The sequence below is a fragment of the Oncorhynchus tshawytscha genome, unplaced genomic scaffold (assembly GCF_018296145.1).
Source record: "Oncorhynchus tshawytscha isolate Ot180627B unplaced genomic scaffold, Otsh_v2.0 Un_contig_11576_pilon_pilon, whole genome shotgun sequence".
NCBI lineage: Eukaryota > Metazoa > Chordata > Actinopteri > Salmoniformes > Salmonidae > Oncorhynchus > Oncorhynchus tshawytscha.
The window spans coordinates 240,362-258,928 of record NW_024609616.1 but is presented as its reverse complement, the minus strand read 5'-3'; the positions used below and the strand labels follow the sequence as shown (position 1 = coordinate 258,928).

The following is an 18,567-nucleotide window of genomic DNA, read 5'->3' as shown; positions in this document are numbered from 1 at the left end:
GGGCCAACCTAAAACACCAGAACATGGTGTCTGGAGGAGTTCAAAGGTTAAATAGAGGTTGTTGAGCCATGTAGCTGTTTTGAGTTGTCACCCCATGTCACTAGTTTACATTGCCTTATGTAAGGCAGCCTGTTGTTTTACACCACACAAGCCTGCACACACAGTTGGCTGTTGCCAGTGTCTTCTTTCTGTGTTCAGTCTTACATTGTTCAGAGTTTTGATCCCCCACAGGAGGCCTTTTTGCCTCTTGCCAGGCCGTCATTGTAAATAACAATTTGTTCTTAATTGATTAGCCTGGTTAAATAAAGGTGAAATAAATACAATCCATCTTAACCTGGGAGTGTTTCTGCTCTCTGTGGGCGCGTCTCTCCCCCACCTACCCTGTGTGGGCGCGTCTCTCCCCCACCTACCCTGTGTGGGCGCGTCTCTCCCCCACCTACCCTGTGGGCGCGTCTCCCCCCACCTACCCTGTGTGGGCGCGTCTCTCCCCACCTACCCTGTGTGGGCGCGTCTCTCCCCCACCTACCCTGTGTGGCCCACCTACCCTGTGTGGGCGCGTCTCTCCCACCTACCCTGTGTGGGTGTGGCGCGTCTCTCCCCCACCTACCCTGTGTGGGTGCGCGTGTGTGGGTGTCCCCCCACCTACCCTGTGTGGGCGCGTCTTCTCCCACCCACCTGCCCAGCGTGTACCTACCCTGTTGACCTCTCTGTGTGTGCGTACCTCACACCTACCCTGTGTGGGTGTGGTGACGGCAGCGCTGGGCCGTCTTCGTGACGGGAGCAGTGGGACGCCTGGCGTCCGCTGGCGAGACATCGTGGTGTAGCCGCTGACCCGCTCCACCACCGACTGGGCCACGGCCTCTAGGCTTCCCTGTTGGGCTAGTTCTGCTGCTACCATCGCTACCATCTCCTAGAGGAGGGGGAGGAGAGGGGAAAACGATGCAACGTTTCATCTCATGGGGAAATCAACTGAAATCAGTAGGGAGAGAGGGGAGGAGGGAGGGAGGAGGAGAGGTAGACAGGGGTAGATGATGTGGGAGTTGGGAAGAGGAGAGTAAGAGGTGGTGGTGAACTATGACGACTGGGAAAGACCAGCACCGTCCTCCTTGGAACGAGATCTTTATCAAAGAAGCTTGTTGTGAATGTATTGGTTAAGAGGTTCATTGATAAGTGAATGCACCCACCTGATTGGCCTGTTCAGGTCCGTGGGCAGACTCCAGGGCTTTGATGAGCCCCTCTGACATCAGCAACAGGAAGCCCGTCACACCCTCTAACGATTGGCTGGCCTGGATCTCCGGCTCTGCTATGATTGGCTTGTTCTTGGCGGCGCTGATGGTCGTGGGCGGGGCATGGAGGAAAATGAAGAAGACGGACAGATCGAAGGAGAGTGAGAGCGAGTGAAAGAGAAAGAAAGGAGAAAAGAGAGGGATGAGATAGAGGTAAGCGATAAGAGGAAGTGCAGCAAAACATTGTTTCCAACCTACAATACAATCTAAAGTGGATCCTACAGCTATTGTATGTAGTAATCATGTGCCTATGAGTTATAGTGTTCGCACTGAGGCGGTGTGCCCTAGTAGGAAGTCCACTGTGTGCAGCTAACCCTGCACTAACATACAGAACATGAGCATGTCTACTTCTGCTAAGCAATGAAAACAATCAAGCATCCCAGAAAAGTGCTAAAAATAGCCCACAAATCAATCATTTGCTGGCAACAGGTGACATTCATATTCAGACAATATCTGAATCTCACTTAGATAATACCTTTGATGCTATAGTGGCAGCAACACATGGTTATAACATCTACAGAAAATACAGAAATGCCAAAGGTGGAGGTGTTGCTGTTTATCATCAGAACCACATTCCTGTAAAACTTAAGAGGATCTCATGTTAAATACTGTTGAAGTAATATGGCTGCAGGTTCATCTGCCTCACCTAAAGCCCATTATGGTGGGAAGCTGCTATAGACCACTAAGTGCTAACAGTCAGTATCTGGATAACGTTTGAAATGCTTGTTAATGTTTGAGATAAACAGAGGGGTATATTTTGACAGGCTTTGATCACACTGCTCACTCAAGAGAAAGCTTCACACTGTAACTAGCGCCTGCAACCTGGTTCAGGTTATCAGTCAACCTACCAGGGTTGTTACAAACAGCACAGGAATTCAATCACCAACATGTACTGATCACATCTTTACTAATGCTGCAGAAATGTGCTTTAAGGCAGTATCCAAATCCATTGGATGTAGTGATCACAATAGTAGCCATATCTAGGAAAACCAAAGTTCCACAGGCTGGACCTAATATAGTGTATAAGAGGTCATACAATAAGATCTGCAGCGATTCCAATGTTGATGCTGTAAAGAATATTTGTTGGTCTGTAATGAGGTTCAACCAGACGCTGCACTTGACACATTTAGGAAATTGCTTATTCCAGTTGCTAATAAGCAGCACCCATGAAGAAAATGACTGTAAAAACTGTTAAAACCCTGTGGACTGATGAGGAATTGAAAAATGGTATGGTTGAGTTGGATGAGGCAAAAGAAATGTCAAATAAGTCTGGCTGCACAACCGATTGGCAAACGTACTGCAAAGAAATCATGTGACTAAACTATATAATATATAAAAATAATAAAAATAAACTATACTATGAAACAAAGTTAAATTACATAATGAACAATAGTAAAAAGCTTTGGAGCACCTTAAGTGACATTTTGGGCAAAAATTGAATCAGATGGCTCATTCAACACAAAACCCACTGTTATTGCCACTGATATAGATTTTTTTCAATGGCAAGATTAGCAAATTTAGGCATGATATGCCAGTAACAAATGCTGACATTACACATCCAAGTATAACAACTGATCAAATTATGAAAAACAAGATTTGTCATTTTGAATTCTGTAAAGTGAGTGTGGAAAAGGTGAAAAAATGATTGTTGTCTATCAACGATGACAAGCCACCGGTGTCTGACAACTTGGATGGAGAATTACTGAGGATAATAGTGGATGATATTGCCACTGCTATTTGCCACATCTTCAATTTAAGCCTACTAGAGAGTGTGTGCCCTCAGGCCTGGAGGGAAGCTAAAGTCATTACGCTACCCAAGAACAGTAAAGCCCCCTTTACTGGCTCAAATAGCCCATCAAACAGCCTGTTACCAACCTTAGTAAACTTCTGGAAAAAATGGTGTTTGACCAGATACAATGCTATTTTACTGTGAACAAACTGACAACAGACTTTCAGCATGCTTATAGGGTAGGGCATTCAACAAGCACAGCACTTACACAAATCACTGATGAATGGCTGAAATGTATGATAAAAAAGATTGTGGGAGCTGTTTTGTTAGACTTGTGGCTTTTGACATTATCGATCATATTCTGCTGATGGAAAAACATATGTGTTATGGCTTCATACCCCCTGTCTACCTGTCTAACAGATCACAGAGGGTGTTCTTTAATGGAAGCCTCAACAACACGATCCAGGTACAATCAGGGATTCAGCTGTCTGGATGACTCAACACTGTTGACGTCAGCTACTACAGAGAGTGAAATCACTGCAACACTTAATGAAGAGCTGCGGTTAGTTTCAGAATGGGTGGCAGAGAATAAGTCAGTCCTAAATATTTAAAAAACTAAAAGCATTGTATGTGGGACAAATTATTCACTAAAACAATAAACCTCAACTAAATCATGTAATAAATTATGTGGAAAGTTGGTGACTAAACTGCTTGGAGTAACACTGGATTGTAAACTGTCATGGTCAAAACATGTTGATACAACAGTAGCTAAGATGGGGAGAAGTCTGTCCATAGTAAAGCGCTGGTCTACCTTCTTAACAACACTATCAACAAGGCAGGTCCTACAGACTCTAGTTTTGTCGCACCTGGACTACTGTTCAGTAGTGTTGTCAGGTGCCACAAAGAGGGACCTAGGAAAATGACATTTGTCTCAGAACAGGGCAGCACGGCTGGCCCTTAAAAGTACACGGAGAGCTAACATTAATGATATGCATGTCAATCTCTCACGGAGAGTGGAGGAGAGTTTGACTTCATCACTACTTGTTTTTGTAAGAAGTGTTGACGTGCTGAACGTACCGAGGTGTCTGTATAAACTACTAGCACACAGCTCAGATACCCAGCATACCCCACAAGACAAGTCACCAGAGGTCTCTTCACAATCCTCAATAACAGACTATGGGAGGCGCACAGTACTAAAAAGAGACATGAGTACATGGAACTCTATTCCACATCAGGTTACTGATGCAAGCAGTAAAACAGATAAAAATACACCTTATGGAACAGCTGGGACTGTGAAGAGACACACACAGGCACAGACACATGATAAGACACACACTCTACACACAGGTCCACAGGATGTTGTATTGTAGAGATGTGATAGTAGAGTAGTGGCCTGAGGGGAAACACTTAATGTGCCGTGAAACGTGTTATGAAATGTAATATTTTAAACTATATACAGTGGGGAGAACAAGTATTTGATAACACTGCCGATTTAGCAGGTTTCCTACTTACAAAGCATGTAGAGGTCTGTCATTTGTATCATAGGTACACTTCAACTGTGAGAGACGGAATCTAAAACAAAAATCCAGAAAATCACATTGTATGATTTTTAAGTAAGTAATTTGCATTTTATTGCATGACATAAGTATTTGATATATCAGAAAAGCATAACTTAATATTTGGTACAGAAACCTTTGCTTGCAATTACAGAGATTATACGTTTCCTGTAGTTCTTGACCAGGTTTTCACACACTGCAGCAGGGATTTTGGCCCACTCCTCCATACAGACCTTCTCCAGATCCTTCAGGTTTCGGGCTGTCGCTGGGCAATACGGACTTTCAGCTCCCTCCAAAGATTTTCTAATGGGTTCAGGTCTGAGACTGGCTAGGCCACTCCAGGACCTTGCGATGCTTCTTACGGAGCCACTCCTTAGTTGCCCTGGCTGTGTGTTTCAGGTCGTTGTCATGCTGGAAGACCCAGCCACGACCCATCTTCAATGCTCTTACTGAGGGAAGGAGGTTGTTGGCCAAGATCTCGCGATATATGGCCCCATCCATCTTCCCCTCAATATGGTGCAGTCGTCCTGTCCCCTTTGCAGAAAATAATCCCCAAAGAATGATGTTTCCACCTCCATGCTTCACGGTTGGGATGGTGTTCTTGGGGTTGTACTCATCCTTCTTCTTCCTCCAAACACAGCGGGAGTTTAGACCAAAAAAAAAAAAAAAAAAAAAACTTCAGCTGCGCTGCAGGATTTTAATCCATGACGGCGTAGTGTGTTACTAATGGTTTTCTTTGAGACTGTGGTCCCAGCTCTCTTCAGGTCATTGACCAGGTCCTGCCGTGTGGTTCTGGGCGGATCCCTCACCTTCCTCATGATCATTGATGCCCCACGAGGTGAGATCTTGCATGGAGCCCCAGACCGAGGGTGATTGACCGTCATCTTGAACTTCTTCCATTTTCTAATAATTGCGCCAACAGTTGTTGCCTTCTCACCATGCTGCTTGCCTATTGGCCTGTAGCCCATCCCAGCCTTCTGCAGGTCTACAATTTTATCCCTGATGTCCTTACACAGCTCTCTGGTCTTGGCCATTGTGGAGAGGTTGTAGTCTGTTTGATTGAGTGTGTGGACAGGTGTCTTTTATACAGGTAACGAGTTCAAACAGGTGCAGTTAATACAGGTAATGAGTGGAGAACAGGAGGGCTTCTTAAAGAAAAACTAACAGGTTTCTGAGAGCCGGAATTCTTACTGGTTGGTAGGTGATCAATACCTATGTCATGCAATAAAATGCAAATGAATTACTTAAAAATCATACAATGTGATTTTCTGGATTTTTGTTTTAGATTCCGTCTCTCACAGTTGAAGTGTACCTATGATAAAAATTGCAGACCTCTACATGCTTTGTAAGTAGGAAAACCTGCAAAATCGGCAATGTATCAAATACTTGTTCTCCCCACTGTAACTATATATATAACTGCCTTAATGTTGCTGGACCCCAGAAGAGTAGCTGCTGCCTTGGCAGGAACTGATGGGGATCCTTAATGAATACAAATACAAAAGTGGAGCGTTTTTCCACTTGAAATGTCTTGTACTCAGTCTACCTACCGCTATGTAGCACTGAAGAAATCCAATTGGAAACTCAATTAAGTGCATTTTTCTGTGGATAAGTTGAATCCTATTCAAAGATCCAGCCTTATATTCATCCGTTTGGCTCGGCTACAGAGGACAGCAGGAAATTGGACTTCTGAGCCTGTGTGTGGTGTGTGTGTATAAATGGATGTACATGCGCTAGTGTTTGTGTGCACCCCTACCTCAACAGATCTATATCTGTGTAGTTATATTTAACCCTGTAGTCTCCAATCCTCCTGGTGCTGCTCTGACCAGCTATCAGAGCCGCCTGACGAAGACCAGACACATCAAGACCTGGGGGATGGAGGAGAGGATGAGGGGTAAAGTGGGATGAGGTGGAGAAGAGGAGACAGGTGGAGAGGTGAAGGGGAGTAGAGGATGCGACAGGGGGAACGACAGGGTGGGAGGAGGGGATGAGGTGGAGAAGAGGAGACAGGTGGAGAGGTGAAGGGGAGTAGAGGATGCGACAGGGGGAAAGACAGGGTGGGAGGAGGGGATGAGGTGGAGAAGAGGAGACAGGAGGAGAGGTGAAGGGGAGTAGAGGATGCGACAGGGGGAAAGACAGGGTGGGAGGAGGGGATGAGGTGGAGAAGAGGAGACAGGAGGAGAGGTGAAGGGGAGTAGAGGAGGAGAGGTGAAGACAGGAGGAGAGGTGAAGGGGAGTAGAGGAGGAGGGAACAAGGAAACAGCAAGAAAGGGAAGAGGAGGGCAGACGTAAGGGACGAATGAAGGAGAGATGGGAGAGATAGGTGGCGGTGATGAAAGTAAGAGAGGAAGGGGAGGAGAAGAGGGGAGGGGGAAGGAGAAGAGGTCACCTTCAACCAGGGTGTGCGTTTTCCAATGAATTGACCCCATTCCATTTTAAAGGCAGATTCAGCAGTATGATGTAGGTGCAAAGTAAACAGCCTAGTGGGTCAAGTTCCACAACAACTAAGAGCGTTGAAGCGCAAGGCTCAACTTCTCCCGTAGCTACCAGGCTGTAACAGCGTGAAGTGAACCCATGCACAGACACTGTGTGTGTGTGTGTGTGTGTGTGTGTGAGACTCACCCAGCCCAGCCAGTCTCTGGAGCTCGTCCTCGTTCTCTGTGGTGTGAGGTCGTCCAATCTGGATCACCTGGTTCTGACCGTCGCTGGTCGACTTACACAGCAGGGCCCGGTTGGTACCTGGACCACAACACAAACACAACCTGTTGTTAAGATATTCTTCTCCTTGTATAGGACTTACACAGCAGGGCCCGGTTGGCACCGGGACCACAACACAACCATTAGGCAACAATACAAACACAAACCAATCACAACCTGTTGTTAAGATATCCTTCTCCTCTTATAGGACTTACACAGCAGGGCCTGGTTGGCACCTGGACCACAACAAAACCATTAGGCCACAATACAAACACAACCTGTTGGTAAGATATCCTCCTCCTCTTATAGGACTTACACAGCAGGGCCTGGTTGGTACCTGGACCACAACTACCCATATGAATGAAATACAGTAAGAGAGTTTGGTTGGTACCGGGACCAGAAACAGAACATAATCTAGTATTGTATAATAATAGCATTTCATTTTATTGATTGATTGGTACATTCATCAATTAAAAGGCTGACCCAGACATCCTCATCACTCAGATCCCTGACTGAAACCAGTCTGAAACAGTCACTGTAATGGAGACCTCGCTGATTACTTCATTCATTTAATGGCTGGAATTCTCTCTCTCACACACAAAAGTTCCAAAGTTGTAATGATGTGCAAATAGTTACCCAGAATGACTTACAGGAGCAATTAGGGTTAAGAGTATCTGGTAAATTACATTTAAAAAAAGAAAAGAATAATTAACAAATGAAATGGTTGTAATTGTCTATTAATTGGTCTTTCTGGTTTTAAGACCAGTTGATTACAATCAAATAACCTGTCCATAAACAAATCAAATAACCTGTCCATAAATAAATCAAATAACCTGTCCATAAACAAATCAAATAACCTGTCCATAAATAAATCAAATAACCTGTCCATAAATAAATCAAATAACCTGTCCATAAATAAATCAAATAACCTTTCCATAAACAAATCAAATAACCTGTCCATAAATAAATCAAATAGCCTGTCCATGCTGGTGGGTAATAGCTTGGTTAGCATAATTGTAGAGGAGACATTGTTTACATCTTGTGTTCCTGACCGTGACATTGCAACAACTTCCACATCTCAGCAGAAATAAAACATAACAAGCCCATAGGACACACACACACACACACACACACACACACACACACACACACACACACACACACACACACACACACACACACACACAGAGTATGGAATGAGTCAGGTGACTCCACAGCTGGAAACACTTTTCTCCCTTAAAGGTTCCGTTTCATTGCCAAGGTCACCTCTCCACTTTGACCCTGACCTGGACATAGCTGGTGAGGTAGACTGAACAGTCTCCTTTTCCTCCTCTCCACCACCCCTGCAATGAACAACCTTTAGTTTTTTCTCCCCCTGAAAAATAAATCATTTTCTGCCCTTATTCCGACACTTGAAAACCCCAAGTGTCTTTTCCCCTTCATTCCTCCCCTTCTTTCTTAGTCTTTTATTTGGCCCCCAAATCCCCATTTGAGACGGGCAGAGAGGCGGCTAACCATGGAGGGGAAAAAGGATCCCAAATGGCCAGTCTGGAATAGTTGACACCAAATCGTAGCTTTAAAGATCCTTTACAATTATGGAGGACTTAAATCACCAGTGGAGTTTATTTTCTATGAACCAATGACTGACACACACATGTCTGGATTGAATAGTCAGACAGATGGTATAAGGCCTATTGGACCAATGAGAAATGATTATGAAAATGGGTCTGGTTGTTATATCAACCCACGGTGAAATCCCCAGGGAATGTGTGTGTTCATTTCAGAAATCTCTTTCTGGCTTTCGGCTAGAATTCTAATTTCCTACCAGAGTGGTCTGGCTTTTAGATTTTTCTCAAATAATATGTTTAAATGTTTTTCCTCTCTCTGCCTCCGGGGGGGGTCACACAGACAGATGTTGACGAAGAAACGAGTTACAGGGCAGAAAGGCTGGAACAAGGCCTGTTGACATTCTGAATATCATTTCTAACAGGCGTTTTGATTCAGAGAAGTAAATGGCATTGTAACGTGCGTGTAAAAGGTCAGTGAGGACATAAGAAGCCCTAAGAGGTATAATTGTGTTTGTATGTTTACATGGCTGTGGTCGTGTTAGTGCAAGGCTGTGCTCCTGCATGTGAGCTTCCTCTGTGTGTGTGTATGTGTGTGTGTGTGTGGAACAACAGTACGTACCCACGTTGGCGATGTAGAGCTTGTTGTTGTGTATCAGAGCCACAACAGCGGTAGCTCCACCAGACACTTCCTGCTCCAGGTCCTTCAGCCTCTCGGAAAGCTTCTGACTCTGGGGGGAGAGCTGGTGGAACGATACTCCCTGGTGGAGGGGGGAGGGAGGGAGAGGGGGGCAAAAAAAGAAGAAGAAGATGGTAATAGGAGAGAGGAGATTAAGAGATTTAAGAATGTTAGTTAAGGTCGATTAAATGGCTAATGAGACTATATTGATTCCCAATGACTACATTCTAATGTGAATTAAAACGGTGGTTGTCATGGAAATCTAAGTAGTAGAAGGAAACTTAACACACTATGAGTGACAGAGTGCCATGCTTACCTCAGGTAGTTGGGATATAATAGTAGCCTTCTCTGCAAGAGCGTCACCGATTGTCTCAAAGTAACTCTTCTCTACAACGTCGAAGGCCTGAGGATAAAACAGAATCAATGGTATAAACATTCAAATAGCATTTCTTATGATATGATGCTTCTACGAATGCGTTCTACCTAGAGCAGACAGGATTGCAGGCAGACACGCTGATTCAAAGACATAACAGTCGATATCTCTCTCTCTCTCTCACACACACACACACACACACACACACACACACACACACACACACACACACCTGTGAGAGAATTCTGCGGACATCAGAGTCAGTGTGTGTAGACTTGAGCTGTCCCAGAAGCAGTTCTGCTGTCAGACACTGAGAGACGAAGCTGGACACTCTGCTCCCATCAAACCCATTAAACACTCCATACAGGAAACAGCCTTCCTCACCTCTGATTGGACAGAAAGAAACAACTTTGTCTGAGTGGTCAAAACAAGAACAACTCTTATGTTTGATTGGTCTGCTGCGAGACACTGGTCAAGTTTGTTTTGCATGGCCCGGAACCCCCCTGTGGGCAGTTTGGAATGGTCTAAAATAATCATTGGTACTAAGGAGAACTCTCCACCCACAGGGGCACCGGGCCATGCAACAACAAACTCACCCATTGAGACACAAAAATACACTGCTCCCATCGAACCCTGTACAGGAAACAGCCATCCTCACCTCTGATTGGACAGAAGACAACTCTTTATGTCCTATTGGTCAATATTCCTAGAAGTCTTCCTGGCTGTGTAATCTGCACAGATCACCAGCCTTGGTAAGTGTGAGTATGGAAGCTACATACGGGTCTGGGTTATACAGCAGGGCTCTCTTTTTGGCCCACGACCCCACCATGTAAAACGTGATGTAATCAACAACAGCCAATGTTGACTTGAAAAAAATTGGGGCTATGACAGTCTATTACAAATCACACTGACAGTACTTTTGACAGTATATCAATATGAAGGAAGAATGGTTTGAAGTAAGGCTGGGACAAAACCAGTATTGCGATATTGTTTCCATGGCAAACATTTTAAAAACAAAGCAATATTAACTCTCTGGTTCTTTAAAAACCTTCTGTATGTAAAATATTGCAGGCAATAGTTTGGAAAATAAATGCATGTGACTCTGGATGACAAAATAATGTTTGTTTCCAACATCAGGGCTGTTTTCCTAAAGAAGTTAAATCCGCTTCATGTTTTATTGACTTGCCGTGATACTAAAGCCCAGCCCTAGTTTGAGGTGACTGAAATGCATCAGAAAGGTATTGGGAAGTTCAGAAGCTCATCAGGCAATCATTTTGTATGATCTTCTGTGTAGAAAGATTTTATTTTTTATTTCACCTTTATTTAACCAAGTAAGCTAGTTGAGAACAAGTTCTCATTTACAACTGCGATCTGGCCAAGATAAAGCAAAGCAGTGAGACACAAACAACACAGAGTTACACATGGAATAAACAAGCGCACAGTCAATAACACAATAGAAAAAAAGGAGTCTATATACAGTGTGTGCAAATGGCATGAGGTGGTAAGGAAATAAATAGGACATAGTAGCGAAGTAATTACAATTTAGCAAATAAACACTGCAGTGATAGTTGAGCAGATGGTGATGTGCAAGTAGAAATAAATACTGGTGTGCAAAAGAGCAGAAAAGTAAATAAAAACAATATGGAGATGAGGTAGGTAGATTGGGTGGGCAATTTACAGACGGGCTATGTACAGCTGCAGCGATCGGTTAGCTGCTCAGATAGCTGATGTTTAAAGTTAGTGTGGGAAATAAGTCTCCAGCTTCAGCGATTTTTGCAATTCGTTCCAGTCATTGGCAGCAGAGAACTGGAAGGAAAGGCGGCCAAAGGAGGTGTTGGCTTTGGGGATGACCAGTGAGATATACCTGCTGGAGAGCGTGCTACGGGTGGGTGTTGTGGGGCCTAATTCCACCCCCCCCCAGTCTGATGTAGTGTGTGGTCTTGTCCAATCTGTTCTACTGAGGCTTGTAGAGGGAAACAGCAGACACATACGTGTTTCTGAGCGTCTCATCTTTCAGTAATGGGGTCATAAAGCGTTAAAAAAATAGAGCCACAATTGTAGGAAGAAAATAAAAACCGCTCTGTTAATTACAATTCAATTCAAGGGCTTTATTGGCATGGGAAACATATGTTTACATTGCCAAAGCAAGTGAAAAGATAAAACAATACAAATTTCAATACAAATTTCACTAAACTTACAAAAAAAATATATATATCTATACAGTGGGGAGAACAAGTATTTGACACAGACGATTTTGCAGGTTTTCCTACTTACAAAGCATGTAGAGGTCTGTACTTTTTATCATAGGTACACTTCAACTGTGAGAGACGGAATCTAAAACAAAAATCCAGAAAATCACATTTTATGATTAAGTAATTAATTTGCATTTTATTACATGACATAAGTATTTGATCACCTACCAACCAGTAAGAATTCCGGCTCTCACAAACCTGTTAGTTTTTCTTTAAGAAGCCCTCCTGTTCTCCACTCATTACCTGTATTAAATGCACCTGTTTGAACCTGTATAAAAGACACCTGTCCACACACTCAATCAAACAGACTCCAACCTCTCCACAATGGCCAAGACCTGAGAACTGTGTAAGGACATCAGGGATAAAATTGTAGACCTGCACAAGGCTGGGATGGGCTACAGGACAATAGGTAAGCAGCTTGGTGAGAAGGCAACAACTGTTGGCGCAATTATTAGAAAATGGAAGAAGTTCAAGATGACGGTCAATCACCCTCGGTCTGGGGCTCCATGCAAGATCTCACCTCGTGGGGCATCAACGATCATGAGGAAGGTGAGGGATCAGCCCAGAACTACACGGCAGGACTGGTCAATGACCTGAAGAGAGCTGGGACCACAGTCTCAAAGAAAACCATTAGTAACACACTACGCCATCATGGATTAAAATCCTGCAGCACACGCAAGGTCCCCCTGCTCAAGCCAGCGCATGTCCAGGCCCGTCTGAAGTTTGCCAATGACCATCTGGATGATCCAGAGGAGGAATGGGAGAAGGTCATGTGGTCTGATGAGACAAAAATAGAGTTTTTTGGTCCACTCGCCGTGTTTGGAGGAAGAAGGATGCGTACAACCCCAAGAACACCATCCCAACCGTGAAGCATGGAGGTGTATACATCATTCTTTTGGGATGCTTTTCTGCAAAGGGGACAGGACGACTGCACCGTATTGAGGGGAGGATGGATGGGGCCATGTATCGCAAGATCTTGGCCAACAACCTCCTTCCCTCAGTAAGAGCATTGAAGATGGGTCGTGGCTGGGTCTTCCAACATGACAACGACCCGAAACACACAGCCAGGGCAACTAAGGAGTGGCTCCGTAAGAAGCATCTCAAGGTCCTGGAGTGGCCTAGCCAGTCTCCAGACCTGAACCCAATAGAAAATCTTTGGAGGGAGCTGAAAGTCCGTATTGCCCAGCGACAGCACCGAAATCTGAAGGATCTGGAGAAGGTCTGTATGGAGGAGTGGGCCAAAATCCCTGCTGCAGTGTGTGAAAACCTGGTCAAGAACTACAGGAAACGTATGATCTCTAATTGCAAACAAAGGTTTCTGTACCAAATATTAAGTTCTGCTTTTCTGATGTATCAAATACTTATGTCATGCAATAAAATGCAAATTAATTACTTAATCATACAATGTGATTTTCTGGATTTTTGTTTTAGATTCCGTCTCACAGTTGACGTGTACCTATGATAAAAAATACAGACCTCTACATGCTTTGTAAGTAGGAAACACTGCTGATTTAGCAAGTTATCAAATACTTGTTCTCCCCACTGTGTGTGTGTGTGTCTATATACACTGCTCAAAAAAATAAAGGGAACACTCATCCTAGATCTGAATGAATTAAATATTCTTATTGAATACTTTTTTCATTACATAGTTGAATGTGCTGACAACAAAATCACACACAAATTATCAATGGAAATCAAATTCATTAAGACATGGAGGTCTGGATTTGGAGTCACACTCAAAATTAAAGTGGAAAACCACACTACAGGCTGATCCAACTTTGATATAATGTCCTTAAAACAAGTCAAAATGAGGCTCAGTAGTGTGTGTGGCCTCCACGTGCCTGTATGACCTCCCTACAACGCCTGGGCATGCTCCTGATGAGGTGGGGCATGGTCTCCTGAGGGATCTCCTCCCAGACCTGGACTAAAGCATACGCCAACTCCTGGACAGTCTGTGGTGCAACGTGGCGTTGGTGGATGGAGCGAGACATGATGTCCCAGATATGCTCAATTGGATTCAGGTCTGGGGAACGGGCGGGCCAATCCATAGCATCAATGCCTTCCTCTTGCAGGAACTGCTGACACACTCCAGCCACATGAGGTCTAGCATTGTCTTGCATTAGGAGGAACCCAGGGCCAACCGCACCAGCATATGGTCTCACAAGGGGTCTGAGGATCTCATCTCGGTACCTAATGGCAGTCAGGCTACCTCTGGCGAGCACATGGAGGGCTGTGCGGCCCCCCAAAGAAATGCCACCCCACACCATGACTGACCCACCGCCAAACCGGTCATGCCACTAGAGTGAAAGCACCGCCAGCATTCAAAAGTGACCAAAACATCAGCCAGGAAGCATAGGAACTGAGAAGGGGTCTATGGTCCCCACCTGCAGAACCACTCCTTTATTGGGGGTGTCTTGCTAATTGCCTATAATTTCCACCTGTTGTCTATTCCATTTGCACAACAGCATGTGAAATTGATTGTCAATCAGTGTTGCTTCCTAAGTGGACAGTTTGATTTCACAGAAGTGTGATTGACTTGGAGTTACATTGTGTTATTTAAGTATTTCCCTTTATTTTTTTTTGAGCAGTGTATATTTTTGAGCAGTATATACAGTGCCTTGCGAAAGTATTCGGCCCCCTTGAACTTTGCGACCTTTTGCCACATTTCAGGCTTCAAACATAAAGATATAAAACTGTATTTTTTTGTGAAGAATCAACAACAAGTGGGACACAATCATGAAGTGGAACGACATTTATTGGATATTTCAAACTTTTTTAACAAATCAAAAACTGAAAAATTGGGCGTGCAAAATTATTCAGCCCCTTTACTTTCAGTGCAGCAAACTCTCTCCAGAAGTTCAGTGAGGATCTCTGAATGATCCAATGTTGACCTAAATGACTAATGATGATAAATACAATCCACCTGTGTGTAATCAAGTCTCCGTATAAATGCACCAGCACTGTGATAGTCTCAGAGGTCCGTTAAAAGCGCAGAGAGCATCATGAAGAACAAGGAACACACCAGGCAGGTCCGAGATACTGTTGTGAAGAAGTTTAAAGCCGGATTTGGATACAAAAAGATTTCCCAAGCTTTAAACATCCCAAGGAGCACTGTGCAAGTGATAATATTGAAATGGAAGGAGTATCAGACCACTGCAAATCTACCAAGACCTGGCCGTCCCTCTAAGCTTTCAGCTCATACAAGGAGAAGACTGATCAGAGATGCAGCCAAGAGGCCCATGATCACTCTGGATGAACTGCAGAGATCTACAGCTGAGGTGGGAGACTCTGTCCATAGGACAACAATCAGTCGTGTATTGCACAAATCTGGCCTTTATGGAAGAGTGGCAAGAAGAAAGCCATTTCTTAAAGATATCCATAAAAAGTGTCGTTTAAAGTTTGCCACAAGCCACCTGGGAGACACACCAAACATGTGGAAGAAGGTGCTCTGGTCAGATGATACCAAAATTGAACTTTTTGGCAACAATGCAAAACGTTATGTTTGGCGTAAAAGCAACACAGCTCATCACCCTGACCACACCATCCCCACTGTCAAACATGGTGGTGGCAGCATCATGGTTTGGGCCTGCTTTTCTTCAGCAGGGACAGGGAAGATGGTTAAAATTGATGGGAAGATGGATGGAGCCAAATACAGGACCATTCTGGAAGAAAACCTGATGGAGTCTGCAAAAGACCTGAGACTGGGACGGAGATTTGTCTTCCAACAAGACAATGATCCAAAACATAAAGCAAAATCTACAATGGAATGGTTCAAAAATAAACATATCCAGGTGTTAGAATGGCCAAGTCAAAGTCCAGACCTGAATCCAATCGAGAATCTGTGGAAAGAACTGAAAACTGCTGTTCACAAATGCTCTCCATCCAACCTCACTGAGCTCGAGCTGTTTTGCAAGGAGGAATGGGAAAATATTTCAGTCTCTCGATGTGCAAAACTGATAGAGACATACCTCAAGCGACTTACAGCTGTAATCGCAGCAAAAGGTGGCGCTACAAAGTATTAACTTAAGGGGGCTGAATAATTTTGCACTGAAATTGTGTTTGTTCTTCACTGGTTGCCCTTTTCTTGTGGCAACAGGTCACACATTTTGCTGCTGTGATGGCACACTGGAATCTAACCCAATAGATATGGGCGTTTATCAAACTTGGACTTAATCTCTAATAATTTGAGGGTCTATGTAATCTGACAACAGCATCTAGTGGCTAACAGACGTTACTGACGTAAACCCGGTTCTATGAACCAAGCAATTGAGGGTGTTATCTAACAACCCCATTTCCAAAATCAGTCAGCACCCCTTGTTTGGGCAATGCTGGTATACAGGGACATATCAATGGCTCCAGTAGCATTTTCAGACTGCCAAACCAAACTATGCTGCCTTGAATATGTTTTTTGTTATATGGTCCTTTCCAGCATGGTTCCCGTACCTATAGTGGATATGTAACCAGGCCAGCTGGGGTTGGCCTTAAAGTGTGAATCAGGCACAGGTGTCTTAGTTACCTGAACCTGAAGTGTCCGTCCTCGTTGGGGTGGCTCTGGGTGTCCTTTCCATCGGGTCCGTAGGTACAGTTGGGGGCTGTTCCCACCCCGCACATCTGACACAGGGGCAGGTCATCTGTCCAGCTCTGATGCTACCAGGGTGGAGTTTGAAGAATGACATTAGCTATTGTGTTAAGTCATAGCGATCGTACTTATGTAGCCCAATTCTATGGTTTTAGTGTTCAGAGTTTTCTGACAACCATTGAAATTGTCCTGCTTAATTGTCTCCTCAGACTTCTGCTTCAGTTAGGCTTTGACGACCAAAGAAACTACAATATTCACATAGAAACGTAGGCTCAAAGTGTAATATTAAGTTAGTGTTTTCAGAAAATATCCCGTTCTTCACTACCATTGGCTAGCTACTGTAGATATAACCAATTATTTGGATAACACTCAACTGACCCGTGGCTAAGAAAATCTCCCCTTAAATAGTAACTTGATAAATACATATAAATTGCCAAGTGAAGAACACAAACTTAGTTAGCTAGCTGACTAAACTAGCAATGTTTTTAGCCACGCTAGACTAGCGGCGGATCTTGCTGTTTGCGGCACAGGGCCCGTGAAGTAGTTGTTTCAATTGTCCTTTGGAAAGCTAGATTACTTTTTTCAAACAACAAAATATGACTGGAGTTATTTTTAACAATAAGCACGTCTACAAGAGGGAGAAATCGTTTTTGTCTTACGCTTTGCATCATTTGCCGACGCTGAGACGCCATCTTTGATGGAACTCTGTGGACAACTTTGATGCATTCATGTGCGTCAACCTTGCGCAGCGATTGCGCATTGACACACGTTGATCTTCACGTCTCGTTGATTTTCACGTCAAAATGTGCTTGAAAAGCAGTAAAGGGAGATATCTGAACTTGTACAAATCAATCAAGTTTCGCCTTCATACCTGAGCTTCTTCTCATTACTCTTTCTTCTCATGACTCTTGAGTAATCCAAACGGAGAGCGACCATTCAAAGATACTTTATCAACTAAAGGCTGTTTGCTACAGTAAAACAAGTTTGCTTCTAATTTCCTTTATTATAGCGCCATCATGTTGACATGTGTTGTATGACACTTCGAGAGTCGAGAAAGAGGATGGAACATTTATTAGTTAGAGTCAGATGTGCTTGCTGAACAACTTTAGAAATCTGACATAATATTATTTTCTTTCTGGCACATGTAGCTGGCACATGTGGCGACAAAACTGTAAAAGCTACCAATACCAAAACAACTTTGAAATGTGCAGGCTCACTGTCCTCAGTGTTTAGTGCAAATGTCAGCTGTTTAATCGTGATACATTTTCAATACTATTAGTACAAAACTCACAGTTGTAATACTTCCTGCCTTATGTTCAGAACCTTTCATTGTGCATTCATTGGCTTCATCTTTCACGATCTAAGTCATTCATGCAAAATCAACGTTGGTTATGAAATATTTGCTTTAATCACAAATACAATATATACTATTCAGCAGACAGTCATGCGTGCATCCCAGGACTCAAACCCACTACCCTGGTGCTACAAGTACCATGCTTTACCAACGGAGCTACAAAGGATAAGGACAACCTACACTATTATTGGCACCCTTGATAAAGATTAGCAAAAAATACATAAAAATACAAATACCCAGATATATTTGAAGTGCAAAAATATTTGAAAATTATATTATTTTATACTAATACAATATACTAGAACATATATATTTGGCCCAACAGGCAATCAGCAAGCAGTTCTCTTGCCTTCAGGGAGCCATGGAAGAGAATAGAAAGGTGAATCTTCACACAGTTGCAATGTTTTGTATAAACCAATGTATATATCGATATCCTATCGAACAAATGCAACTGATATCAATTTAGATTGTCATATCGGTGCCCATCACTCTAAAAAAGA

The 18,567-nt window shown here is 43.6% G+C and overlaps 1 protein-coding gene across 1 annotated transcript; it reads right to left on the bottom strand.

Annotated features, from left to right (window-relative positions):
• Positions 1–732: 732 nt before the first annotated feature.
• Positions 733–17,629, bottom strand: LOC121845284 (TGF-beta-activated kinase 1 and MAP3K7-binding protein 1-like; the record flags this gene model as incomplete). Its single annotated transcript, XM_042316314.1, is given in 12 exon segments — positions 733–809; positions 812–829; positions 832–910; positions 1,185–1,329; positions 6,325–6,436; positions 7,191–7,307; positions 9,453–9,591; positions 9,826–9,912; positions 10,115–10,268; positions 11,747–11,845; positions 16,651–16,781; positions 17,373–17,629. Coding segments are annotated over 12 exon segments (1,191 nt in total), but the record flags the coding sequence as incomplete, so codon positions are not given.
• Positions 17,630–18,567: the final 938 nt, after the last annotated feature.